Source organism: Aricia agestis, chromosome Z (assembly GCF_905147365.1).
Source record: "Aricia agestis chromosome Z, ilAriAges1.1, whole genome shotgun sequence".
In the NCBI taxonomy this organism is placed as follows: domain Eukaryota; kingdom Metazoa; phylum Arthropoda; class Insecta; order Lepidoptera; family Lycaenidae; genus Aricia; species Aricia agestis.
In genome coordinates this window covers 24,675,103-24,701,260 of record NC_056428.1, presented here as the reverse complement: position 1 = coordinate 24,701,260, position 26,158 = coordinate 24,675,103, and the positions used below count along the sequence as shown (strand labels likewise).

General features: G+C 34.3%; 1 protein-coding gene across 2 annotated transcripts; it reads right to left on the bottom strand.

Annotated features, from left to right (window-relative positions):
* Positions 1 to 933: 933 nt before the first annotated feature.
* On the bottom strand, positions 934 to 21,979 carry LOC121739423 (G-protein coupled receptor 52). 2 transcript variants are annotated; one of them, XM_042131891.1, is made up of 5 exons: positions 21,942 to 21,979; positions 8,838 to 8,915; positions 7,737 to 7,908; positions 5,436 to 5,692; positions 934 to 3,602 (listed from the first exon to the last, which is right to left on the bottom strand). In XM_042131891.1, exons 3-5 carry the CDS (start codon positions 7,906 to 7,908, stop codon positions 3,006 to 3,008), a joined length of 1,026 nt encoding a protein of 341 aa, XP_041987825.1. In that variant the 5' UTR covers positions 8,838 to 8,915; positions 21,942 to 21,979; the 3' UTR covers positions 934 to 3,005. The 2 variants fall into 2 exon arrangements, with proteins under 2 accessions (XP_041987825.1, XP_041987826.1); XM_042131892.1 differs by having other exon boundaries at positions 5,448 to 5,692.
* Between the last annotated feature and the right edge of the window lie 4,179 nt (positions 21,980 to 26,158).

The window sequence follows — 26,158 nt, the reverse complement described above, 5'->3', positions numbered from 1 at the left end:
AAGTTTTCCTTTTTTAAAAGCGTAATAATATGATATTTACTATCCGAGAAATTGATTCTATGATAGGCCGTAATTTTGTTAGGGAAAGGGTCAATTCAGACCGCAACGCGACGCGTAGATGCATTTTTTATAAATTTGACAGATTTACAACGTACTTCCGCCGTGTGTGATGCGCTAAAAAGATGCACAACATTGTGACTAGGCCCTTAGACAAAGTAAAATATAACGATAACGAATTAAAAAAATAACAAAATTATTAACACCTTAAGAACCTTTCCCACACGACTAAAATTTATCGGGTAAAATGATCATTAAGCAATTTTGTTAGGTTGCCGTATTTTTTTCAAGAAAGGCGAGTACTAGCTAGTACCTACTCAGATAAAATCAACCTGTCTAAGCCTACATCACACACACAAAATCCTTCCATCATGCTTTTCATTATCGTTTCTAATATTAAATACTTTGCCAAAGTGCCGTGTAGCACCATAGTTACTTACACCTCCATCATAAATGTCGATTTAATACCAAGAAGTTTTTTTTAATATTTTATAATAAATAGTTGTAAAATACAACTTCAAGATTATTTAATACTAATCAATTGAAAAATTGGTGTTAAATTGTGAACTCTTTATAACTTAGTATCAATGCCACCGACGTCGGTGAACGTTATCCATGATGATCATGTCGAAAAGACATGGTATTTTGATAACCACAAACACGCTTTGATCAAATCGGACACAAAATAAATAGATTTAATTAAAAACAATAACTGCATTAAGATTAAAGTAAAAAATAGTGAAAAATATTTTGTGCTCATAAATTAATTGCAGAGTCTAAACACGGATAGTTACATTTCAAGTTATTATAACATTATTAATAACATTATAATCTAAACACTTATGAACGACACAATAATAAATAAACTTATTATAATTATTACTGCTCTTTACATATTAGTGTATTTCACATTCGAAGGTTAAGACTATCAGCCTGCAAAAAAACGGTTAAAACTACTTTTGTAAAATGAATTTGTACAGTCCAGTCGTATAAGGCGACGATCAATACTTATATTATGTTGCCCTGATACAAACTGGCTGCGTCTACAAGGCCTCTTCATTATATGTGGCAGTTATGTGGCGACTATCCCTATAAAGCCCATATACACGTTCAAGTAATTTCACCAAATGAATGACCAAATTTTCTCCAAGCGGCCAGCGCTACGTAGTAACGCTTGGCCTTTTGGCTCAAAGTGGGGACGATTGATTACTATTACCAACAGAGAAATTGATCTTATTCGAATTAATCTTTTAGCTATGATAACTTCTTTACAACACTGTTTGCCTAATGAAATCAAATTACATGAACGTGTATGGCCCGCAGAAAATTTGCTTTCTTCGAGTGTGAGTCCTCGAAAGCAACGAATTTAATTAATTTTAGCGAAACGATGCGAATTCTCCACAAAATTAAGGCGAGACGCGACGTGACGAAACTATACAACTAATACAATGAGGAATGTGAATTTTTTGCCACGCCTTTCTTTAGAAATTGGAGACTCACACTCTAAAGCGAGTACACACCGGTGGCTTGCAACGCGCGATTTTGTCGCTTGTCAAGCCGCGAGACCAACTCGCAATTAAAATACACAATAAGATAAATTGAACATTATATTATTATCTTAACTACAACTACTATATGTTATAATAATGTTATTTATGCAAAAAATATTACCCATTATTTGGCAGTTCTCGTAAACAGTTTACGAAATTCCCTAAGATCTAGTACATGAAGTGATATGAGTTTATTGCGATCGAAGCTGCTTATTTCAAATAATATTATTGTCATAAATATGAAGCAACATAAGCTATTATGATATTTTTATTTATATTTCTAGGTCAATATTAGATGATAGGCGTTCAGCAGACGTTTTTATTATGAAAAAATTCGTATGTCACAATATTACACCTTGACCCTTAGCGAAGATATTGTGATAAACTTAACATAAAAATTGCACAATGTTATCATACAGTCTTCCTCAATGCTTACACAAGATAACTTTAACGTTACGGCAGAGAGGTCCATATAATGTTACTAATTTCGTTTGGTGTAAGATTATTTTTATCATTTTGTGATCACGCGTTAAACACCTAACATCTGCATATATCTTTTTAAACACTACGAACAATAAACAAGTGTAAATAGTTCATCTATTTAACAATAAGCTAAATTACGGAATGACTTTTATAGTGATTTTTGTTGTTTTTAATTTATTTTGTTTACATCAGTAGCTTTTTCCACAGTCTATCAAAAATTTTAAGTGTTAGTTCAAACCACGATGCGAAGCTAGGAAACGAAGCTTTTATGTTAGGAATAAAATACAGCGTTGCGTAGCGCGTCGTATTTCGCTATTATGTATCGTAAAATCGCATTGCGTCGCGTCGCACCACGGTGTGAACTAACCCTGATACTGTCAGAACAATCGAGGTAATAATTTATTGCTAATAAATGGAATGACTTTTGTGTGTTGTTGTTAACTTATTACTAATGTATTAATTATGTGATTGAAAATATTTCTAAAAATACAGACCATAATATATCCATAAACGACTCAGAAGTATTCACAAAATTAAAATTTTAATTGAACATAACCGTACAAGAAAATTTCTGATTGATATAACAAGATTATATAGCATTATAATAATTCTAAGAATAATTTAAGTCAAGTTGTGTCATTATAAAAGGCATGATCATAAATGAATGTATGTTGATGACATTTTTATATCTTTATCTAGAAGTTAGATCACCGTAGAGTTCTCAATCCATTATAGAACTAACATTGAGATAATTTACTCGAAAAAAGATATTAATATTTAGTTATTTTATATTGTTGAGCACGTTTTTCTACTATACTAGATCCGCACAAAAGGAAAACCTGTGGAGACTATTGACTTCGTCATTGTGACCATAAACGCTTTTAGCGATATTCCCGTTAGTATGACTTACTTAACTTAGTCATCGTTATCCAGCCCGACTAGCTCAGCTTGAAGTCGGCTTTTGCTTCGACAGCAAGCGGTGAGGCAGAGTATTCGGAGCGCCAGGCGGAATTGAGGACTGAGAGCTATGAGAATAACGATTTTCCAAAACGAATTCAGTATACCTAGCCAGACTACGCCGAAATGGAGCATGGGTATCTTCAGCTCCTGATCTGTGACGTACTCGTAGAGCCTAACGCCAGCGTAAGGCGCCCAGCTGAGCCAGAAAGCGGACACTAAAACAAAACTCATCCAGTGGCTAGGGTTCGCTAGATTCTCAGCCAACGCCGTAGCGTACTCCTTATCGTGAATAGGTACTCCGCTGTTAAGCTTCCGCTTCATGGAGAAAATGTAGAAGTAGTTGTAAACGATCGATATGACGCTCGGTCCAAGGACAAGTATGGCGAGGGTTGCCGTGTAAGCGTACGTGGTGCCCCAATCTAGCATACAAATAAAGGTCTCCTTGTCGAAATTGGCGTCCTTCTTGTATCCGAGCAGCGGTGGACAGCATAGCATGGCGGCGGAAATCCAAGTGAACACCATCCAACACTGACTTCTTGTTCGCGTTTGTACCTATCGACATACTGTGCTATTATTTGTTCAAAAAGTTCTTGGACACTCTGAGTAGAAATGCAAAAGCCTTTGTTTTTTTTGTGTCATTTATATTTTTAGTTGCGATTAACACATCATCATTTTGATGAAATATCAATGTAATTATCGTGCTAATCGCAAGTTATGGAAATATAATATGATCTTGAAACTCAAAATTAGTTATTAATAATTAGAAATACGGAAAATATTACAAGAATAAATTGATACATTTTTGCTTCTAGTTCAACAAAGTGCGTATAAATAATATCAACAAACAGGATTCTTATATTTTATTATAAAAAGTTTAATACATTTTTATAGGCTTTTATACTTCTAGTCAAGAGTTTAAATGCACGCAACATCGCACGAAACAATTCAAAATTAAATTCGAATCTAAAATGGAAACCTTTTTAATATCAATTAATCATAATATACAATTTTTTATTCTGACGCTATATTGTATTCTTCTGAGATATATAATAACAGTATTTTTACAATGTGTTTCCATTGTCTGTTTAAAGCCGGACTATGAATGCTCCATTCAGGCCCGTACGCTATTTCTGGCGTCATAACTTTGCTATTGTCTCCGTAATTTTTCATTTAAACTTATTTTCTGTAATGTTTTTAGTATCTTTTATTTAAATCATATACTTTTTAATCATAAAAAAATAATGCTTACTGTTTAGTTAATAGATAACAGATGATTTCTGAATGCAACGCCGTAAGGTACTTTGCACAATTACAATATTTTTTTCTACCATTCTGTATAAAACCTTTTTCCGTTTCTTGCGTTTTTTCGTACGATGTTACGACACATATTACCATGGGCATGAATGATGATGGGCAAAAACTTCTATAGGAATAATTATGATACTATTATTAGTAGAAAATATACCATACTATGTTCTATTATTTATTCATACCAGAGTATCATGAAGCTATAACATATGGCATCGATAGCAAGTTTCTTATTGCTCGTATTCATATTGTACATTTAGTGTACCAATATATTTTATTTACCACATATTTTAAAAAGGTGGCATAACTTAATAGGTACACTTTAGGTGTAGTTTTCTCTAAATGATAACATATCTATTCTAGTTCGAATTGTGATTCGGATCCGATTTTCTCTTTCAGATAAAGTTGAATGTTTAAAATCAATCTCGATTTTAAATCGTTAATTTTAAAAATTCTAATTATTTCCTATTTAAACATGTTGTAATGTAAGGTAACTGTAATATTGTATACTTGATAAAAATAGAACATTTCTTAGAATAATAAAAACTATCAAGAGAAGAGTCGTGAGAATGATATTATGTGGGTGAGATGTGATCGTTTATGGTATTTTGGCTCTGATGACTTCTTTAATAAAAAATGTATGTATCCCTATTGAGAATTCTAGCATTTATTACAACCATGCGATGTATTATTAAATTTATCTTTCTCCATGCTAACATATTAAATTATCTATTATTATCATAAACCATGCATTAAAACAGGAAGGTATCCCTTAAAACCTTCGTAGTCTTGTCAATTACAAAAATTTTTAATTTAAAAACGAACCGATTTAGAATTTGGAACTTCGTCGTCATTTCCGTGACGAAATGACAAAGGGTACTTTCATGCTGGGAGCGGGCTCGCTACGCCCGAAGCAGACGCTTCCCGACCTCGGAGCGGTCTCAAAGCATGCCAGCGAGAAACGACTGCGTCAAACATCGAAGCTAACAAAGCGCTAAAGACCGTACCGTCAATAGAACCAAACCACCACAACTCGAAGGGTGCAGAGACGATAATAATAAAGAAAGGGATAGCTACCGTCGCACTAACCGTCTCATAGCGGAGAGGTTTCCTGACGGCGAGGTACCGGTCTACGGATATCCACATGAACGTGTAGACCGAGACGGACCAGAGGGTGACCTCGATGTAGCCGACAAGTCGGCACATGAGGTCGCCGAACATCCAGCGGCCCGTGATCGCGGGGTACACCGACAGAGGGACCACGAATAGTCCACATAGCAGGTCGGCCACGGCCAGGGACAGGAGGTAGTAGTTGATCACCTCGTGCGAGAGACCTGCAACCGCACACAATTTATACGAATGCTTAATAAAACTGAAGCCCCGACCGACTTTAATGTTTGGTGTAAGGGTGAGGCCAAACGAGCGTAATTTTATGAGTCGTGAGTATTCCTCACACGGTTTATTTTTACAAACAAATATGAAAAACAATTTACGTGACCGAAATTCTGCCACTAACTCACAAAATACGCTCGTTTGGCTTCACCATAAATATAAGGTTTCCACGTGATTTCCTGCACGCAATGTTTAAATAACGCATAATTTAGACTATTAATAATATAAAGTGTCTAAGAAAAACTCATGAATGTATAAAGAAAATCGGTTTTCACTTTTTCAGTCAGTATTTGACTTTACTACAATATAATTGTCTAATTAATTTCGCAACCTTCATCCTTAGTAAATGTTGCGTTTTGTAAGGTTTCTTAAACAATGTCAATCACCTCCCACTTTTTATGACCATTGATACTTTTAATAAATTTTTAATGACTATTATATTATTATAGAATAACCTATGTAGTTCAGTTAGCGTAAAAATATATAGCATGTAAGTGAAACATTGGTGTCCCCAAATAGTAATAGTGTCAAAAATTAAGAATTTATTAGGTGACTAGATGTCCCGCGCGGCTTCGGCCGCATTATTTAGGAATTTTACAGAAACCGTACATTTTCCCATAAAAAATATTTCCCCCGTTTTTCCCACATTTTCCTGAGTTTCGTCGGTCGTATTAGTTTTAGCGTGATAATATATAGCCTATAGTCTTACTCGATAAATGATCTATCTAACACTGAGATAAGTTTTCAAATCGGACCTGTAGTTCCTAAGATTGACGCGTCAAGCAAACATACTCTTCAGGTTTATAATATTAGGTAGGTATAGATTTTTTTTAAATTATCGCTTGACAAACTCGAGTCTCGATCTAAAAGACTATGAAATGGTATAATATGGTAGTGATGATGATGATGATGATGAATGTAATTTGCATAGTAGCATAATATGCTTTCTGTTCTTAAAACAAACGCCGAAACTCCCAAACTTGTATCTATAAAGAATCAGGAGTTCTCTCAGCACCTTCCGAACCACGGTATACCAGGTATATCTCGGTGCAAAATCTTACTTGTTGGTAGCATATGCTTAGAATACTTCTCACGAAACCGAAGTCACCACATGTTTCCCTATAAGTTTTGAGGAGTTCCCTCGATTACTTATGGATCCTTCATCAGATCACCACTTTTTGTGAATATAATACCAAATTGGGATGATACCCTATATAACAAAAGAAAAATTTTGAAAATCGGTTAACAAACGGCGGAGTAATCGTTGAATATAAGAAAACGAACATAACACCTCCCCCATTTTGAAAGTCGGTTAAAATTGTAGCCTATGTGTTATTCTGATGTATAAGCTATATTATTGTAAAGCTTCATTAAAATCCGTTCAGTAGTTTTTGCGTGAAAGAGTAACGAACATACATACATCCATACATCCACACATCCACACATCCATACATCCAAACAAACTTTCGCCTTTATAATATTAGTAGGATAATAAAACCTTAATGTGTTACTTATTATATTATATCGCAGGAGACAAAAACTCGACGTGACCAAAAAACGTGGCAAAAGAACGCGACCGTGTTTGTGTGTGCCAAAATCAAAATCAAATAATTTTTATTCAGGGTTAATTTTTTACAAAAAAATTTTCTGTACGTCGGAACTAACCCGGCTAGAAGAACCAGCGTAGTAAACTTGCACGGAGCCATCTTCTACCAAAATAGATGTAAAATTATTAATCTTTTCAAAAAGTAATAATATACTTAACAATAAGCTGTTATGATTTATGACTTATAATATCTTTTAACAATAAAAAGTATAATAGCGCTTATGGGGCCACCCTATTCCCAAGTTAATGAAATCATTGATTTTATAATAACCTTTAGCATACAAACGTTATTTTACTACTTTTTTAAATTTACTAATAGAAAGATTTTAAACGTTTTCTGTGATTCCATTGTATAGACGTAGCCTTTAGATTTCTCTCACCTTTGAAGTTAACGAAGGCGGCGATGATGAGCAGGTTGGAGACGACGATGGCGACGCCCATGACCGCGATGACGGCGGCCTGGGTGAGCGACTCCAGGGTCGCCAGCGGCGAGTCCGCCACGCTGACCTCCGCGCCCCCCACCGCCCGCCCGCTCACCACGCGCGCCGGCATCTGAAAATCTCTGCTATATTAATATCTGTATTAAAATTCTCGTGTCAGAGTGTTTGTGCTCGAACTCTTTCAAAACAGCTCAACCAATTTTAATGAAATTTTGTACATAGGTACATTCGTTAGGCCTTTTTTTTATTGTTGGGGAAATGCGTTTACGCATCCCCGGCAGTCTGGGGAGGGCTGCCGAGGTATGTGGGACACTCAGCTAACTGAGGCACATCCCCAACCCGGGGCACCCATGATGGGTTTACCATGCGCACAAAAAAAAAAAAAAAAAAAAAAAAGTATGTGGGACACCCTGGGGGCCGCGCCCGGGCATACCCACTAAAACCCCAACGGTGTTCCTGCTCTTCCGCTTAAGGCAGAGCCACGGGATACACATTCGTTAGGCCTGAGAAACAACAAAATGATATTGATACTAGAAATAATTTATATGGTAAAACGACTTTGCCGGGTCAGATAGCTTCTGATATATTCATATTTCATAATACTAGCTCACCTAGCTAATGTTGTTCTGCTATATAAATTATTTCTAGTATCAATATAAAAACTATATAAAAACCTATTCTCAGGCTTAACGAATATGCATACAAAATTTCATTGAAATCGGTTGCCATTGCCAAAAACCATTGTATGGTCAAGTATATAATTTTCCGGTAACCAAGGTTGTTTAGTAATTATTATCTTATATATAAAAAAATTAAAATAAAAAAATCTCCACAGCCGAACATATAACCTCCTCCTTTTTGGAAGTCGGTTAAAATGGATTTTCAAACGTATTAGTCGCGCTAAAACTCGAAAACAGCTGAACGGATTGGGCTGATTTTAGTCTTAAAATATTCGTAGAAGTCCAGAGAAAGTTTTAAAGTGACACGAAGTTCACCGGGACAGCTAGTAATGTATAAACATGAAAGAGTTTAAAAACTTACTTTTAAAATTTAAGTTCGAAGATACTGCTTGTGGCTACGCCGAGGCAGCCATCCCTCAGATCGCCATAATTTGTGATTCTACAAGAGAAATTAAAATGGTAATAAACTTAGAAGTTCTTCAGACACTTCAAGATATAGGTTCTTTTCATATCATATCACTAATATAAAAAAATAACATAGATTAAAAGAAAGAATATTCCGATAAGTGTTTTTAAAAGAAAAGCAATAATAACATTAAATATTAATATATTTCTGTTTTGTTTGGTCTCTTCGGAAGAGACTCTTCCCTCTCCAGTACTCATAAGCATTCATTTTCATTCCGTTGCGCAGTATGTGTGGGCGTCCGAGCGAACGTTCTTTAAAACCACTTTCATCTAGTACTTGTGAACGCTTGCCATATTTTAAAGGCGTAAATATACTTAACTATGTGTTTCTACTCTTGCTTATAACTTTGAACATAATTCACTAAGAATAGAAATGTTTAAAACCTCTAAGTACAGCAAGAAAGAACTGTGGTCGCACTATATATTGCGACGGTCGTTAGATCATATTATCGTGCCCAATTTTACTAATTCAATTTGCTCTAAATTTAACTGCAATATTAAGGACGGCAAAGCAGTCGACAGCATATTATGCTGATGATGATAATGTATACTTTAAGGTCTTTAAAATACTCCAAAGGCATTTATTTAACCATCTTTGTACAGCGTTTGACGTATTTCAAGATTTTATCGAATACCTTGTTACTTAAAAGTCATAACAAGTATTCGTACAAAAAGTCGTGACTAAGTTTAGTGATCCTTAACATCAACATAGTATAATAAAATAAACAGGTACGAACTAGGTCATTGAAAAGCAATTAAACAACGATAGCGCGATCTTGGAATCTGCGAAAACTGCGGGGCGACATCTGCTACAGGCATTTTGAATTATTTCAGCAATGTAACTAGGAACCCGGATATACTTTAGTGAATAAACTTTAGGATGTGTTTGGGTTATTATATAATAGAGTCACCTATCAATGTAGCAGCGATAATACACCCTGTATAAAAAATTTAACCATATAAATCTACTTGTTTCCGGTAACAAAGTGTATCATAATAGAAAAATATATTAAAAAAATATAATAAAAATATAATAATTACTATAGAAATAACATCATAAAAAGATACAATACTACGTCACAGTTCGCTCTGCATTAAGCTCTTCAGTATTGATCGGAGACGCAACAGCTTTAAGCTCTACCTGTGTGAAAGCGCGAGCTTCACCGAGCTTTCAGGTATTGAGCTTTAGAGCTTTGATTGGCCGATAGATGGATTTAGCTCTGACTTCACTTCATATGAAGTTTTAAAGTTATTAAAAAATATGTTTAGTTACTAGATGACGCTTGCTACTCCGTTGGGCCCAATTCGTTTTTCGCGCGGGCACCGTACATTTTTTTAGGATAAAAAGTATCCTTTGTCCTTTCCCGGGACTCAAAGTATCTCCATACCTTTCATCAAAATCGTTTCAGTGGCTTAATCGTGAAGAGGCAGCACCGACACAGAGAGTATACAAAAAGTTTTGTTCGACGTTTGACAACGTTTCTGTCAATATTCTGTTATGACCATAAAGTTAATATACCTAGCGGAATAGAGAAACAAAGGCCTGAGCAAGAGAGATGTCACTATCAATAACACTGCGTGGTAAAAAGAGACGTGTGATACATGATAGCAGCACTCTTTTTTTGACGTCCAGTCGGCACAATTTAATCTCATAGAAATCATGTTCAGTCATGCGTGGTAAAAAGAGACGTGTGATACATGATAGCAGCACTCTTTTTTTGACGTCCAGTCGGCACAATTTAATCTCATAGAAATCATGTTCAGTCATGCTTGTGTAAGTGTATACGTACACATATTTTTACACACAGATGAAACCAATTTCGGTTTCGTTTGACAGCTCGAGATTGTTGCTCTATTCCGCTAGGTATATTAACTTTAACATGTTGCATTTTGGTAGGATTATTGTTTACTGTATAGTGTATGTGCCAGACAGGCCAGTATCTATAGTCTACCAGAATCTAATGGCAATTTTTGACAGCAGATTTTCAAAAAATATCCTTGATCATTGGATAAATTTATGTATTTGCATGTTTCACACACGAAATAAGCCGCTAAAGGAATAAAAAAGGATGAAATTATTTTATTCCAATTACCCCGGTATTGCTAGAGTCAATTTATTTTCTCACTTTTTGCCATCAGATTCTGGTAGACAGACCTATACCTCTGCCCCGACTTGATTTCCGAAAACAGAGTAGTTAGAGTAAGGCTGTGGAGGCTCGACATTGCTGTGACGTATGTTCTTGTGACCTAAATACCTGGGCTTGGTGACGTCAGCTTGTGACCTGTCCTATTTAGGCCATGTTATTTTAGTCTATACCTTATTATCCATACTAATATTATAAATGCGGTACGTGTCTGTCTGTTATCCTTTCACGCTTAAACCGCAGAACAGATTGACAAATATAAATCGCGGTGGTACGTTATTGGCAGCCAGCATGTCATTAGTATTCATATTTAAATATTGTATACATGCGTCTATTGCTCTCTTCAGTTTCGCCGAAAGTTCTTAAACGTGTGCGCGGGCTATAGAAAATACAATGATATTCTATGTTACTAAGTATTTTAGAAACTCATTGAGAAAATATGTCAAACTGTATGAGTATCAATTAATTCAACTAGTACTAATAATTGTACTATTTATAAGGATGCCCGCGAACACACGTTTTCCGTATTCGATTTCCAAATTCGTTTTCCATATTCGGAATTCCGTGAGACTAGTGCAAACGTTCATTATTTGCACGCGCGATGCGCCGGCTTGCTTTGAAACGTACGTGCGGAATTCGTTCCGTTCGGAAAAAAGCGAACGTGTGCGCCAGTAAAATATGTTTTTTCTACTGATTCTATGCATTCGGATTCCCGAATACGGAAATCGTATGCGAGTAACGCCACCCGGAACCTCACAGTTAGTTTTAAAAAGGAAATTAACACAAATATTAATCCAAATACTAAAGTATATGAAGACCATCCGGAAACGTCGATGATGACACCTTGGACGGTAAACCGAGCGCTGCTGATAAACAATAAGCCAAAGTAAACATTATTGTTGGAAGCAAGAACAAAGGACCATTGAAATGCTACTTCATGGAAACCACCACTACCGCGCCACCTGCTATATAAAGGCCAACAAGCGGCAGAACAGGGATTCATACTGTAGCTTCACCTTAGTTAAGACTTTAGTTTTATATATAACCTTGTAGTTACTGTAATCCTTTGTATTTGTTTTAGTAAAGTTTTTTTTTAAGAAACTATAAGTTTCAAGTATTTTGACTGGCGCCCAACGTGGGGCCCAGCGACGTAAAGTATACGGAGTCTTTTAAGACCTTGTGCTGAGGTACCACAAACAAACAAATTTGTCAAATACGGAGAACATGCAAACTGCGAGGTTGCTGTGCTTGTTGCCATTGTGAGTAAAAGTATTATCCTTGCTACTAATTCCAAATTTGTACTAACATCCTTTAACTGTGTAAACTAGGTTAGGAGGTATAGTGTGAATCCACTCTCCTTCTATAAGCGTAGAGTATTTCAAGTTCGACAAATAGATTTTGTCCAACTATTTTTATAGATCCCATTTAGTTATCTAAAAATGGATCCAAAAACGTTGTTAAACTTCGTCCCCGCTTACGACGGCGACGCATCCACTCTGTATATATTTTTGAACACGGCCAAGAAATGGATTGACCATGTTGGCGATAAACCGGAGAACGTGATGTTGCTCCTAGGTAAAATAGAGGGTAGAGCATCCCTAATATTATCTATGGTTAATCACTCCTTTAGTTGGAGTAATATTGAAAAAACTTTGAAGAATGAATGTGGTGATAATAGAGAATTTAATACGTTATTAATAGAGTTAACAAATTTAAAAAGAAAAGGTAATTTTAAGGACTTTATTTTCGAAATTAAACAGAAATTATTTTTCATAAAAAGTAAATTAGGAGACCATTATGATAATGAGGTAGTTATAGAAGCAATAATGCAACCATACATTAATGTTGCTCAGAATGTTTTAAGAAATAGTTTGCCATATCATGATCAAATTTACGTATCAAACTGTGGTTTTAATGAAACGATATCAAAGATTTTGCAATTAGAAGCCGAAGGTAGATTTGATAATATCAAACAGAAGTTTTCGAATATTTTACCGACCCCAAAGATTATTAACCCAATTAAACATACTTACACACCTAATTACCCACAACACTCGAAACATACCTACCCGCCGACGCCTAGATCGTTAAATCAGCATTTGCCAAGACCATCGAATCAATTTAATAATCAACGCCCGGGGCAGGCTAACCCAAATAATGTGTTTTCCAAACCTCAACATGAATATTTTAGGAACAATAACCAGATTAGAAATGTACAAAGACGTAACATGAATACAACAGAGGACGTGTCAATGCGTACCGCGAATATTCGACCCGGACAAATTCCCCTAGGTAGAAACATGGTAGCGGAGGAAGTATTCCACCATCCAGAGGATACTGAATCGAAGCAGGATCCATATTTTGAATACCCCCATGAATATGACGAATACTGTCATGATCAATTTTTAGAATCAGAAGAAAACATGCAAAATTTTCAAAATCCTCAAGACCCAGAAAAAGAATCATAGAATTTAACTTTGTAAAATCGTATTTACCGTATTTCGAGATAGATAGCCCCAAATTAAAAATTTTAATCGACACCGGTAGCCAGAGATCGTTTATAACGCAAAAAGCATCTCAACACTTTTCAGAGTATTTTAGGCCCGAGAAGTTTTCAGTACGAACGTCACACGGCATAACACACCACAATGGTTTAATAGAAACACCCTATTGGAACAAATATTTTGGACAGGGTTCAGATCCAATGAAATTTTATATATTTAACTTCAGTAAAAAATATGATATATTAATGGGAACGGACATGATAGAACAAATTAGTGCGAAAATAGATTTAAAAGAAAGAAAATTAATTTTGCCCGACCAAGAAATATTAATTTATCACATGACTAACGAAGACGAAGCTTTATTAAATGTAAAAGACCTTTGCGAAACATATCAGGACCTTTTTACAGAAGACGTGACAAATAGCGCGACTACCACTATTAAACATAAAATAAATTTAATTAATGATGAGCCCATTTATCAGAGACCCTTCAGGTTACCCCAAATACAACAAGAGGAGGTAAATAAACAAATAGATAAATTATTAAAAGAAAAAATAATTAGACCCTCGGAGTCCCCGTGGTCTTCTCCAGTTCATATAGTACCGAAAAAGATGGATCAGTCAGGAATTAAAAAATATAGAATGGTTATAGACTATAGACGGTTAAATGAAATTACAAAATCAGATAAATTCCCACTGCCAAATATTGAAGAGTTATTTTCAAAATTACAAGGTAATGAATATTTTAGTACGTTAGATTTAACATCTGGATACCACCAAATTCTTATGGGTGACGATTGTATAGAAAAAACTGCATTTAGTACCCCTAACGGTCATTATGAATTTCTTAGAATGCCATTTGGTTTAAAGAACGCTCCCGCGACATTTCAACGTATGATGAATAACATACTAAAAACCGAGATAGCGCGTGGTATATGTTTAGTTTATTTAGATGACATAATTATATATGCAAAAACAAAACAGGAACATATTAATCGTCTACTGCAAGTTTTCGAAGCCTTGCGTAGAGCCAATTTAAAATTAAATAAAAATAAATGTGTATTTATGGCAGAAGAAATTGAATTTTTAGGACACATATTAAATAAAGATGGGTTAAAACCAAACCAAACTAAATTAGAGGCCATAAAGAAATTTCCTATTCCAAAAACGTTAAAAGAAGTAAGAGGATTTTTAGGACTAATTGGTTATTATAGAAAATTCGTCCCCAACCTTAGTAAAATTGTGAAACCATTAACAGAGGCTACAAAGAAAAACGCGACGATAGATATAAAAAATAAAAAATATATTGAATCATTCGAAGCATGTAAACATTTATTAATGAATGCCCCAATATTAGCTTTTCCAGATTTTAATAAAACATTTGTAATTACCACCGACGCTTCTGATATTGCGTTAGGTGCTGTTTTAAGTCAGGATAGTCATCCGATATCTTATGCCTCTAGAACTTTAAGTAATACAGAGCAAAAATATAATACAACGGAAAAAGAATTATTAGGAATTTTATATGCAGTAACACAATTTCGACCTTATATTTACGGAAGAAAGTTCATTTTAAGAACAGATCACAAAGCATTAATTTGGTTGTCTAAATTAAAAGAGCCGAATCAACGTCTTACAAGATGGAAACTAAAAGATTATGACTATAGTATAGAGCACGTGAAAGGTAAGGAAAATCATGTAGCCGATGCACTTAGTAGAATCAAACTATTCCACACATCAGACAATGAGTCTATTAAAGCCCAATGTAGTACACATCCTTCTTTAAACAATACCCCTTTAAACTCAAACATAAATTCTTGGATGTCCGATAGCGAGTTAGCGAACAAAGACAATGCGTCATTAGTAAACCAAAGCAACGAGTCTTCTATAAACACAGTGCATTCATGTCGGGACGGAAACGATTCCGGCATACCTTCTATTCATAGTTATCCATCCAAACGGTTAAGACGTGTAGTGTTCGAATTAGCCCCGTGTAGTGAAGCAAAAAGGGAAAATGGTATGTTATATTTTTATATATCACCGGATAGTAATATGTACGATAAAATAAAAGAATATATGTTAGAATATTTATCCACCGGTAATTATGCATTTATCATCCCTAACGATGAATTATATTATAAAGTTTCCGAAGTTTATAGGAAAGAGTTTGATCATTCGAAGTTTAAGCCAGTTAGGTATACGAAAACATTAATAGAAGTAGATAGTAGGGAGGAACAGTTAAAATTAATTAAGGAACATCATTTAGTAGATAATAGACACACAGGTATAGAAAGTATGTATAAACAAATGAGAGAAAAGTATTATTTTGAAAAAATGAGAAAATTAATTAAGAAATATGTAAATAATTGTGAACTTTGTAAAACAGAAAAATATAATAGACATCCTAATGTAACTTTATCCTTAGAAACAGAAACCCCTAATGAGCCTATGGAAATTTGGCACACCGATTTTATGTCATTAGAAAGAAATTGGTATCTAACCGTAATAGATAAGTTTTCGAAATTGGCTATTATTAAACCTGTAGAGAAAAGTAGAGTTTACGATACTTTATCGGAAATTTTTGCGATGATAGGAGCACCGAAGAAAATTGTTCACGATGGAGAGCAGTCCTTTTGTAGTGAGATAATTAAAGAATTATTTTTAACTTATAGCATACAAGATCATACTACATCACCACAACACCATAAATCAAATTCGGATGTAGAGAGACTTCATAATACTATTCAGGAATTATTTAGATTACAAAAAGATTCTGATTTAGATAATACTCAAAAAATTAATTATATTACACACGCCTATAATAATACTACACATAGTGCAATTAATATGTCCCCATTTGAAGTGCATTTTGGTAGAAAGCCTAGATTGCGAAGCTTTGAAAACAGGAAAGTAGTTATACAAAGGTACACTGCCCAGCAGAAAGAATTTTGTAAAAATTTAAATAAAAATGTAAAGGAATTGTTAACTAAGCAAAAAGAAAGTAGAAACAATAGAATAAATAAAGGTATTAAAAACGTTAAGACTTACAAAGTAGGTGACGTTGCATATTTAAAGAATAGTATGGCGGACCGACATAAGACGAAGTCGAGATTTTTGGGTCCATACACAATTGTAAGCGTAGAACCTAATAATAAATACACGTTAAATAATGGTAGGACATATCATTTGGAAGAACTTGAAATTGTTTCAGAATCGTCGTCATCACTGGTTACAAGTTCAGGAAATTAACGCCAGACGAAAATGTAATTTTAGTAGATTCAAAACCATCCCGTATAATAGAAGGACAGTGGACAATTATCCATAAGTTAGAAATAAAGCCTATAAAAGATAGGTTAGGGAGCATTCGTAGTTCTGTAACGTACGCTGTAATGATATCTAAAAATTTAAATGATATAGAGACCTTTATAGAAGTAGCATGTAGAATTATAGATCAGACAGCATATTTTATAATAAGGATACCTTTAGTTAAAGAAAAATATTATAGTACTCGGAAAATTGTACCTATAATCCAATCCAATCCTTCCTGTACCTATCCTATAATACGAAAAGTTACATTGGCATACGACAAGGAAGAAATGTACGAGACCGAAGATTGCATCGAATTAGATAACTTAATATGTAAAGGAAAATTAGTACAGGCGGATTCGTGCGAAACGGAGATAATATACAGAAAAGAAAGTAATAAATGTAAAACTGTCCATGTAAGGTGTCCCATACAGGAAATCACCGAAATATCGCCCAAAAGTATCTACATGTATTTTAATAAAACAACGGAAGTCAGCATCGACTGTAATAACCATAAAGAGATAACATGGTTAAAAGGTTCCAATATACTCTATGGCGAGAATTGCAAATTGAATGTTTCAGGCTTGAAAATGCTGCAAACAAAGGAGTCCAGTGACAAAATTATTATTGCAAACATCGAGATCCCCGTAATCGAAACAGCAACGGAGATCGAACTTACTTACGATCCTAAAAAGGTTGAAAACAGGCTAAAACAGTTGAAGAATCTGGAAGCATTCGACTTCAACCAGCAGCATCAAATAATCCAGTACAGTTGGGTAACAACCTTAACCATAATTATAATATTAATAATTCTGCTTAAATTCCTCAGATCCGGAATTTGGAAATCCCGGACTTCAAATTTAGGGGGGGAGAGTAACGCCACCCGGAACCTCACAGTTAGTTTTAAAAAGGAAATTAACACAAATATTAATCCAAATACTAAAGTATATGAAGACCATCCGGAAACGTCGATGATGACACCTTGGACGGTAAACCGAGCGCTGCTGATAAACAATAAGCCAAAGTAAACATTATTGTTGGAAGCAAGAACAAAGGACCATTGAAATGCTACTTCATGGAAACCACCACTACCGCGCCACCTGCTATATAAAGGCCAACAAGCGGCAGAACAGGGATTCATACTGTAGCTTCACCTTAGTTAAGACTTTAGTTTTATATATAACCTTGTAGTTACTGTAATCCTTTGTATTTGTTTTAATAAAGTTTTTTTTTAAGAAACTATAAGTTTCAAGTATTTTGACTTGCGGACAACATGACGTGTTACATGCGGCCAGCCTAAAGGTTACGTAGGAGCTACGACGCTGCTACGGTGCTACACTGCGCTACGAAAACGCGTAGCAGCCCGATTTTATCATATTCCCTTTTAAAGTTGATAAAATACGTATAATATTTTATTCCTATGAAGCAGTTATTGTTATTGTTCTCTAAGTTGTAGTATCCAATTTTTATTTATTTATTTATTCATAATTTCGCAATGCATTGACAAATTGCGAGAGATATATAATGATATTAATGAGAAATGTAAAGTAATAGGGTTTGCCAATTGTATCATTCAATTTATTTTTGTAACACGTGTTTCTGGCCTTGTATAATCATTAATGGTATAATTGATTTTTTGAGAAATAAAGTCTTAAAACTTAACAAATTACAACTTTAAATATTTTAAAGGTAAATATTAAACATTTTTGTAACATACTAGTTTTGGTCCGTAACTTCGTTTGCACATTTTTTAGACAACGACTCACGCGGAGAACCGTTGGTTGGCAAAAGGGCAAAACAAAATTACCCTTAAAATATTTTCATCTAAAAATTTTATAGGAACTCTCTTCAGTTTAACGATGTAACATGTTTTGTACAATATGAAAGTATAAAAGACATTTTTGTATTAAGTATCTCAAGTATGGATTATTGTGTCTTATCTTCAGAAGGCACAGACTATTGGGCGCCTATTCAGGTTTCTACTGCGCAGGCGTACGAGAGACCTACAAGGACATTGAGGGAATCTAACAATAGAACTCTGTAGTAAATAGTATTTTCCCAAACTAGCAAAACCGGAAAATCTGTCTTCAAAAACACTTACTCTTTGTTTTGTTTATCAATGAATAACATAAACAATGTGGTACATTTTTCCTTGTTAAGGGAAGAAACAGAAACCTCAATTAAGTAATACAAAAACAAAAAATCTAAATAAATAATTAATAATTGGTTACTCACTTGTTTTTATTTCTTGAAATTGCCTTTACATTTATTTCACAATTTTTTTAATGCCAAGCACGATTGTAATGCTTTAAATTATATACATGAGCATTTAAACATTTAATTTACTACAATGATTCCATTCAAAAATGTATACTCAAACTCTCGATTGCTCCTTATGTACCTAAAATATCTATATAATATGTTGTAGCGATACCGGGGGACACGTAAGTGCGTTGCGGGGCTTAGGGCGCGAGTGTTGGGCGCGGCAGGAGTCACGGCCAGCTGAGTCGCGACTCCAAGGTCGCCTTAATCGATATAAACTCCGCACGAGCTCCGAGGAATCGGGGGCTGAGGTGCGGGGGGACTATTCCAAAATATAAGCAACATTCCATATGAATACCCTGCGTTTGCGAAAAAAATGAATCCCGCGGAAATTAATTAAACACATAAATGAACAAAATTGGTTTTACTCCTTTTGGATAAAATAGTAAGTAGTTTGTTTTATTTCGAATAATAAGAGAGAGCTTAAACAACTTTTAAGCGATTTTTCCAAAAAAGTTCAAGTAGAGGTAGAGTGCACAGACAACCATCGCGCTGTATAAGCTATACTGTATTCGGCGAAACATGGCGGTAGCGGTCATTGACTCCCTGTCAAAAACGTCATTTTCTATATTAACCGCGATTGATAATGAAGTGTCAGATGTTCCTAGTCCATTTTCAATCACGGTTTATAGAGAAAATGAAATTTTTTTTTGACAGGGAGTCAATGACCGCTACCACCATGCTTCACCGAGTACAGTATAGCTCACTGAGGTGATAACATAATCAGACGAATTCAAATTATTTCTAATAAGACTGAATGTCGCCCGCAACTTTGTTGCGCCAAAATTCGTTTATCGCGCGGGAACCGTAAATTTTTCCGGGATAAGCAGTATCCTAACCTTCCCCGCCCCCGGGACTCAAAGTATTAACATACCAAATATCAACTAAATCGGTTCAGCGGTTTGGGCGAGAAGAGTTACACACTTTCAGACGCAGAGACACTTTTGCATTTTGTTAGTATGGATTTCAAAAAGTACTTTGAGCTGTGGGCTTAAAGAATTTTAACTTTAAAAATACACTGCAACAAAAACTTCGTAATATAAAACTACTTACATTTCAGATCAAAGATTAAATACATTAACCCAGTTTCTACGTCCCGTTAAAAATAATAACAGAGTAAAAGCCGTGCAGTTAAAGTTTCCTCGATATCTCGTTGCGTTTAACTTTTAACTCATTAATTATTAAACTTCCTTCTTTGTTCCTATTCTTTACATAACCAGTAAAGGTTAACCTTTAGAATTTATTCTTTCGTTTTCATCGATAAACTCCGAAACTATTTAAATATTTATATAAATTTTGTTATTCTCGCTTAAACTTGAGAACGGCTTAACCGATTTTGCAAATTCTAGTCTTGAAATATTCGTGAAAATCCAAGGAAGTTTTAGACCGTAGAAAATGTTTGAGTTAAATGATACAAAGTTCATTGATCATCTAGTTTTTAATGATTTTTTCAAAATTCAAAACTTGTCGAAGTTATTTTCAGAGCAATATTATAGGAAATTGATAATATTATAAACTTGATATCACACCTGAATAGTTTGTCTGAAAAAACTATTATTACTGCTTTACGAAAATATTATGTCTTTCCATTGACTTGAGACAACACCAAACCAATCCATTCATTTAGATGAGGATAATATGCTTTGAGTCCCGAGAAAAGTCGGTATTTATTATTCAAATAATATAAGTTATTAATAATGTAAAATGTCAAAGTAAATCCATACATTTCATGGAGTACCAGAAAAGGACATAGGATACTTTTTCTGGGAAAAATGTACGATTCCCGCGCGACACGAATATTGGCGCTACGGAGTTGCAGGCGTCAGTTAACACGACACGATACAAGGTGCGGAATATTAGACGAAAGTTTCGTGTGAACCGACCCTAAAAGGAAAGGGTGAGTTCACAAAGCAAGCCTCTTAAAATGCTGGTAACGCACCTGCAGCTCTTGTAACTAGTGTCCATGTGCGACAGTATTTGCTTTCCATCAGGTGACACGCTTGCTCGTTTGCCCGTATTTAAAAAAACTTTCGCATTTAGAATATTAGCACACAATATGGAAAAGTTTATGCAGGTGTAAAGTGTTGAGTGCGGAGTGCTCGTTGATATCGTTTCGCTGGGCAAAATGCATCGAGTACACTCGCGAGCGCGAGTGTTACACTTCAATTATAATATCCTGGTACGGAGTTTTGATGTCATTAACCTTACATTAATAGCATTGGCAACACTTATTTTAATAAATTACATATTGTATAGAGACAAAACTACTGTCTCATATTAAATACACCCTAGCTGGTTATTATGAATTATAATATTTTATTTTCACATGTGGTACTTATAAAAACCACTGTAGTTTAATATCCGTTTAGTAAAATAAATGTCTAAAAATAATTTTAGTTTGATTTTAATGTTAAATAATATTTTACGTATTAGTAAAAGAAATTATGCAATTTCAATAATATAATAAAAACATACATGCAAATCTTCAAAAATATTATTTTATCGCACACGAAAAGTTTTTAAAAAAAATTTCAAACACTTTTGAAAAGTAATAAGAACTAAAAACCAAAGAACAAGAATAAAGTAAATACGCTAGCCAAAGCAAACATTTCGCAATGCAGCACATAAAGAAACAAAAAAAATGTAACACTTCCAACTTAAAAAAAGTACACTAAAATTTAAAACAAAGCAATTTAAAAAATTTGTAAGTTTACGTCATACATACCAGGTACAGTCGCGTTCAGCCGGGCTGACAGTTGGCGCGAGACTGCGGCAGGCGCGCGCAAACTACCCCTACCATCGATTCTGCCTTTATCGCAAAATAACTCAAATTGGGTCACGTAAACGTCACCACTTCCAAACGAGTTCGTCGCTATTTTTTTATCTATTTATGTATATAACGTTATTATGGATAGTAATTACTATAATTTATAAGAGTATTGAATAAAATATAGTATCTTTGGGTTAAAATAAAAATATTTGTCAACGTATATTCTACGCGATTGTACTTAATATTTTAATAGCGAATAGTAGAAACAAATTTTCTCTCATTTTAGCGTGACAAAAAAATCTAAATACTAAATGTAATAAAGAAAATAAAAAAAAAAACGCTCGAATATTTGTTCAGAATTTTATTGAACACCGGCACAGCGTGCCATAAATACACTTACACTAGATACAAGTCGTACAAAGCTTACGATAACTAGCCGCCTCCACATTACTATATAGGAGACTAGAGAGCTCTGTAAACCAAAAGGACGTAACTATTGTTTTTCAAAAATATCCCTTATTACAATAAACTTAATAAGACAAACGAAAATAAACCAACACTAGAGTGGTTATAGTTCACTCTTATTCACATAATGACATGAAATTAAATATTTGCATTTATACAGGTAATGTAATATTATGAACTTTATGTTTCTTAGGCAAGGTTCAATTTACTTTAGGTTATATCTTGTCCAGAAGGCGCTATCGCAACCAATAGATCTCGAATCGAAAGAGATTGTAACTTCGTGTGTGATCGTTCCATCTGGATACAGGATAGACATAGACTACGCAATTTGTCATTTAATAAAAAAAGCTTAAACTTTATAGCAAGGCAACTTATATTATATATTTAAACGAGCAATTCTTGTATATATATACATATACAATTGGAATCTCGGAATCGGCTCTATGAAATTTAGTATATAGGGGGTTTCGGGGGCGATAAATCGATCTAGCTAGGAATCATTTTTAGAAAATGTCATTTAATTCGTGTTTTATCGAATACCGAAGCAAAGCTCGGTCAAATAGCTAGTGATACATTAAAAGACTGTTAAATATATTTATTAATATAAATAAAAATATAAGACTTAAAATAAGCATAAATATGTATTTAAAACAATAAACATAAAATACAATAATCATGATCTATTTCTAAGTATCATGTTCGTACACGTTTGGTAACAAAAATTTATAAGACAAACAAATTACAAAAAATATTAAAATTCTTAATCTCAAATGTTCCTTTTGGTTTCAGAACATTGTAGGAGTTTCAACAAAATATATCATCAACTATTTCATATTTCTAAATTATGTAAACATTGATATTTATTTAATCGTTTCACGTAATAGAATAGATATACAATTTTCGTATGGGATAGAGGTAAGGTTTTTTAAAAAAATAACTATCGTTCTATGTTAAAATGCATAGTAATAAATTCGATCTGTATTTGAGATATATTATTGAAAAACTTTTTGATGTTATATATTATACAAATTAGTGCTCGAACGTACCTTGACAAAATATTATAACACAAGGATTTTTTCTGTATTTTAGAGCGGGTGTACACTACGTCCAATTCGAATCCGATTCAAATCGAGATTCACAGAAGCCGGACTAACGCACTCAGAAATATTTAATTATTTAATTTTAATTTAATAGTTTCATAGTTTTTGACAGAAAATATTACATGGATTCAATTAAAATTAGGAGTAATGTAATCTTTCTGAGGGCAGATTCGACCAAACTGGAGTAAAATTTTACTCGAGTATCTAAGAGTAAGCTGGTTTTGCGTTTTTCCAACTTCTAATCCAAGAATGAGGTAATTACACGGGGGTAAATAAATATTTACCCCACCAAAATAGCCAGTGTAAATACGCTGGCTATTTTGGTGGAGTAAATATTAAACTAAGAATAGTTGCACAACAGGGTTCAACTGTCACGGTCGGTGTCATTGTAAACTATAATTGACATTTTATTTCATACTCTTTGAGTAACTTGGTAAAATGCAAACGATAATACCCTAGAGTAAATTAAAGGAGTAAAATTATTCTCATGATAGTTATACTCGTGTAACTTCAAGTTTGGTCGAATCGGGCCTGAATGAGGTATTTAGTGCGTGAGCCATCATAGAAATATTTCGAATCGGACGTAGTCCAAAACAGTTATAATTCAAAACCATGCTTAGTCGTCTCGTCAGTACAGGCATATAAATCGACAAAGTTTAGTTATAATCGGACTAATTTGGCATATAAAATATGTCGAACAAAATATAAATACATAATCTTCATAGTTTTAATAAAGATCTACATTAGGTACATATTATGGTATGATAATTATTGATAATGCACAAAATGGTATTTCTTAATAATTATCAAGCTGAGAAATTGTTCTTTTCTATATATTATAATTTATAAGTGTGCACTGTGCAGTCTGGCGATCATTTTTAGACCTTATTATTATGGTAAGAAGGTTGCAAATTGGTGCATCGGCTGTTATGTTCTCTTACGTCATATAATATACGATAGACCGCGGCATATCCCAACTCCCAAGGACAGAACTGCCCCCGTAGACAAGTGGCAAAACGCTAACGCTACAAAATGTATGGATTTGACATTAGTATTCGCTAGCGAAGCGATGACTTATGTCAAATCGCATACATTTTGCAGCGTTAGCGTTAGCGTTAGCGCTTTGCCACTTGTCTACAGGCCCAGGTACAATTTTGTTGCATACTCGGTTTACATTTCAGAGTGTATGACTAGCATAACACTCTCGTTTCTAAGCTTCATCGGTTCTTATATAACGTACGACATAACATTGGAACATTTGAAATTTCGTAGGAATAAAAACACAGTGCGTAATTTTAGCAACTACTTAAATATCATTACATCAGTCGATTATAGCCTCGCTTCACCGCTCGAAACCTGGAGCCTTAGCTAAGATGTCATTGATAAAATACATAAAAGATAAAAGAAACTGTGGTAACGACCACAAACTTACAAAACTCAATACCGTACGTAAAAAAGGTAGGTATGGTTTTATTCGAGCTCGTTATCGTCATTAAACGAAGCCATCTTGGCTAAAGGCTCTGAGATTCACATTCTTTTCGAGTCTCGACAACTTTTTCGATAACTCCCTAAAGGAGTTACCAACTACAACTATTCGGCAAGCATATACAAAACTTATTTAAAGGATATGTTGACTATAAACTATCATGTACTATATTTCGGAGGACGTGGCTAAAATAGACACGCATCTAACTTACTAAAGTTCGGTCGTGGAACACGTAGTATCATTACTACTTGTCTCTTTCTCGCGCACGAATATATATATATATATATATATATATATATATATATATATATATATATATATATTGCTTTCACGATCACACATTGTACGGTATAAACATGATAGGAATACAAAGAGGCAAGTAGGGATGATTGAACGAAACTCTACATATGCCGCGACCGCCCTTAAAAACATCTAATAACTTGACGAAAATCAGAAAATCATGTCATATAAAACTTTCTTAAAATCGGGAGTTTTCTCATAAAACTAAGAAGGCTAGAAAATATTCGACTTTTAATAAGTATACTCTTTATTTCTGCATAGCATGTAGTTAGAAGTGTATTTTCTATGTATTTAGTTATAATTATTTTATTTGTGTATTCTGTCTATTTATAAGAAACACTTGTACGCTGAATCGCTAAAATAGCATTTTATAGCACTGTTAGATATCTATAGGAGAACCGCGCGCGAGCTCCAGAGAATGAAGAGTGTGAGTTTTTGGGAGGTCACACCATAACGACATAAACTATAACAATAATTTGTTTAGTATCCTACAGCGCTCCTAGTAGCAAAGGTAACAAAAGACGAAGTAAAAATTGTTGTTTACGAACTCACGGTGGGAAGAGACATTACTCACACTCAGCATTCGCCTTTGCTTTCGAAGGCGTCTACTGCATTCACACATTTTCCGTATTCGATTTTCGAATTCGTTTTCCGTATTCGGACATCCGAATGCATAGAACGAATTCCGCAGGTACGTTTCAAGTACAAGCCAGCGCGTTCGCGCGTGAAAAAACCGGACGTTTGCGCTGGGCTTACGGAGTTCCAAATCTTAATTCCACATTAGGATATTGCATACGGAAAATGTGTGTATGCAGCTATAG

Excerpts from the sequence above, each read along its gene's own strand:
- LOC121739423 (XM_042131891.1), bottom strand. The coding sequence starts at position 7,908 with ATGCCGGCGCGCGTGGTGAGCGGGCGGGCGGTGGGGGGCGCGGAGGTC. Across the intron at positions 5,693-7,736 it reads CGCCTTCGTTAACTTCAAAG|GTCTCTCGCACGAGGTGATC; the intron begins GTGAGAGAAATC and ends GTGCGGTTGCAG. Across the intron at positions 3,603-5,435 it reads ATGAGACGGTTAGTGCGACG|GTACAAACGCGAACAAGAAG; the intron begins GTAGCTATCCCT and ends GTATGTCGATAG.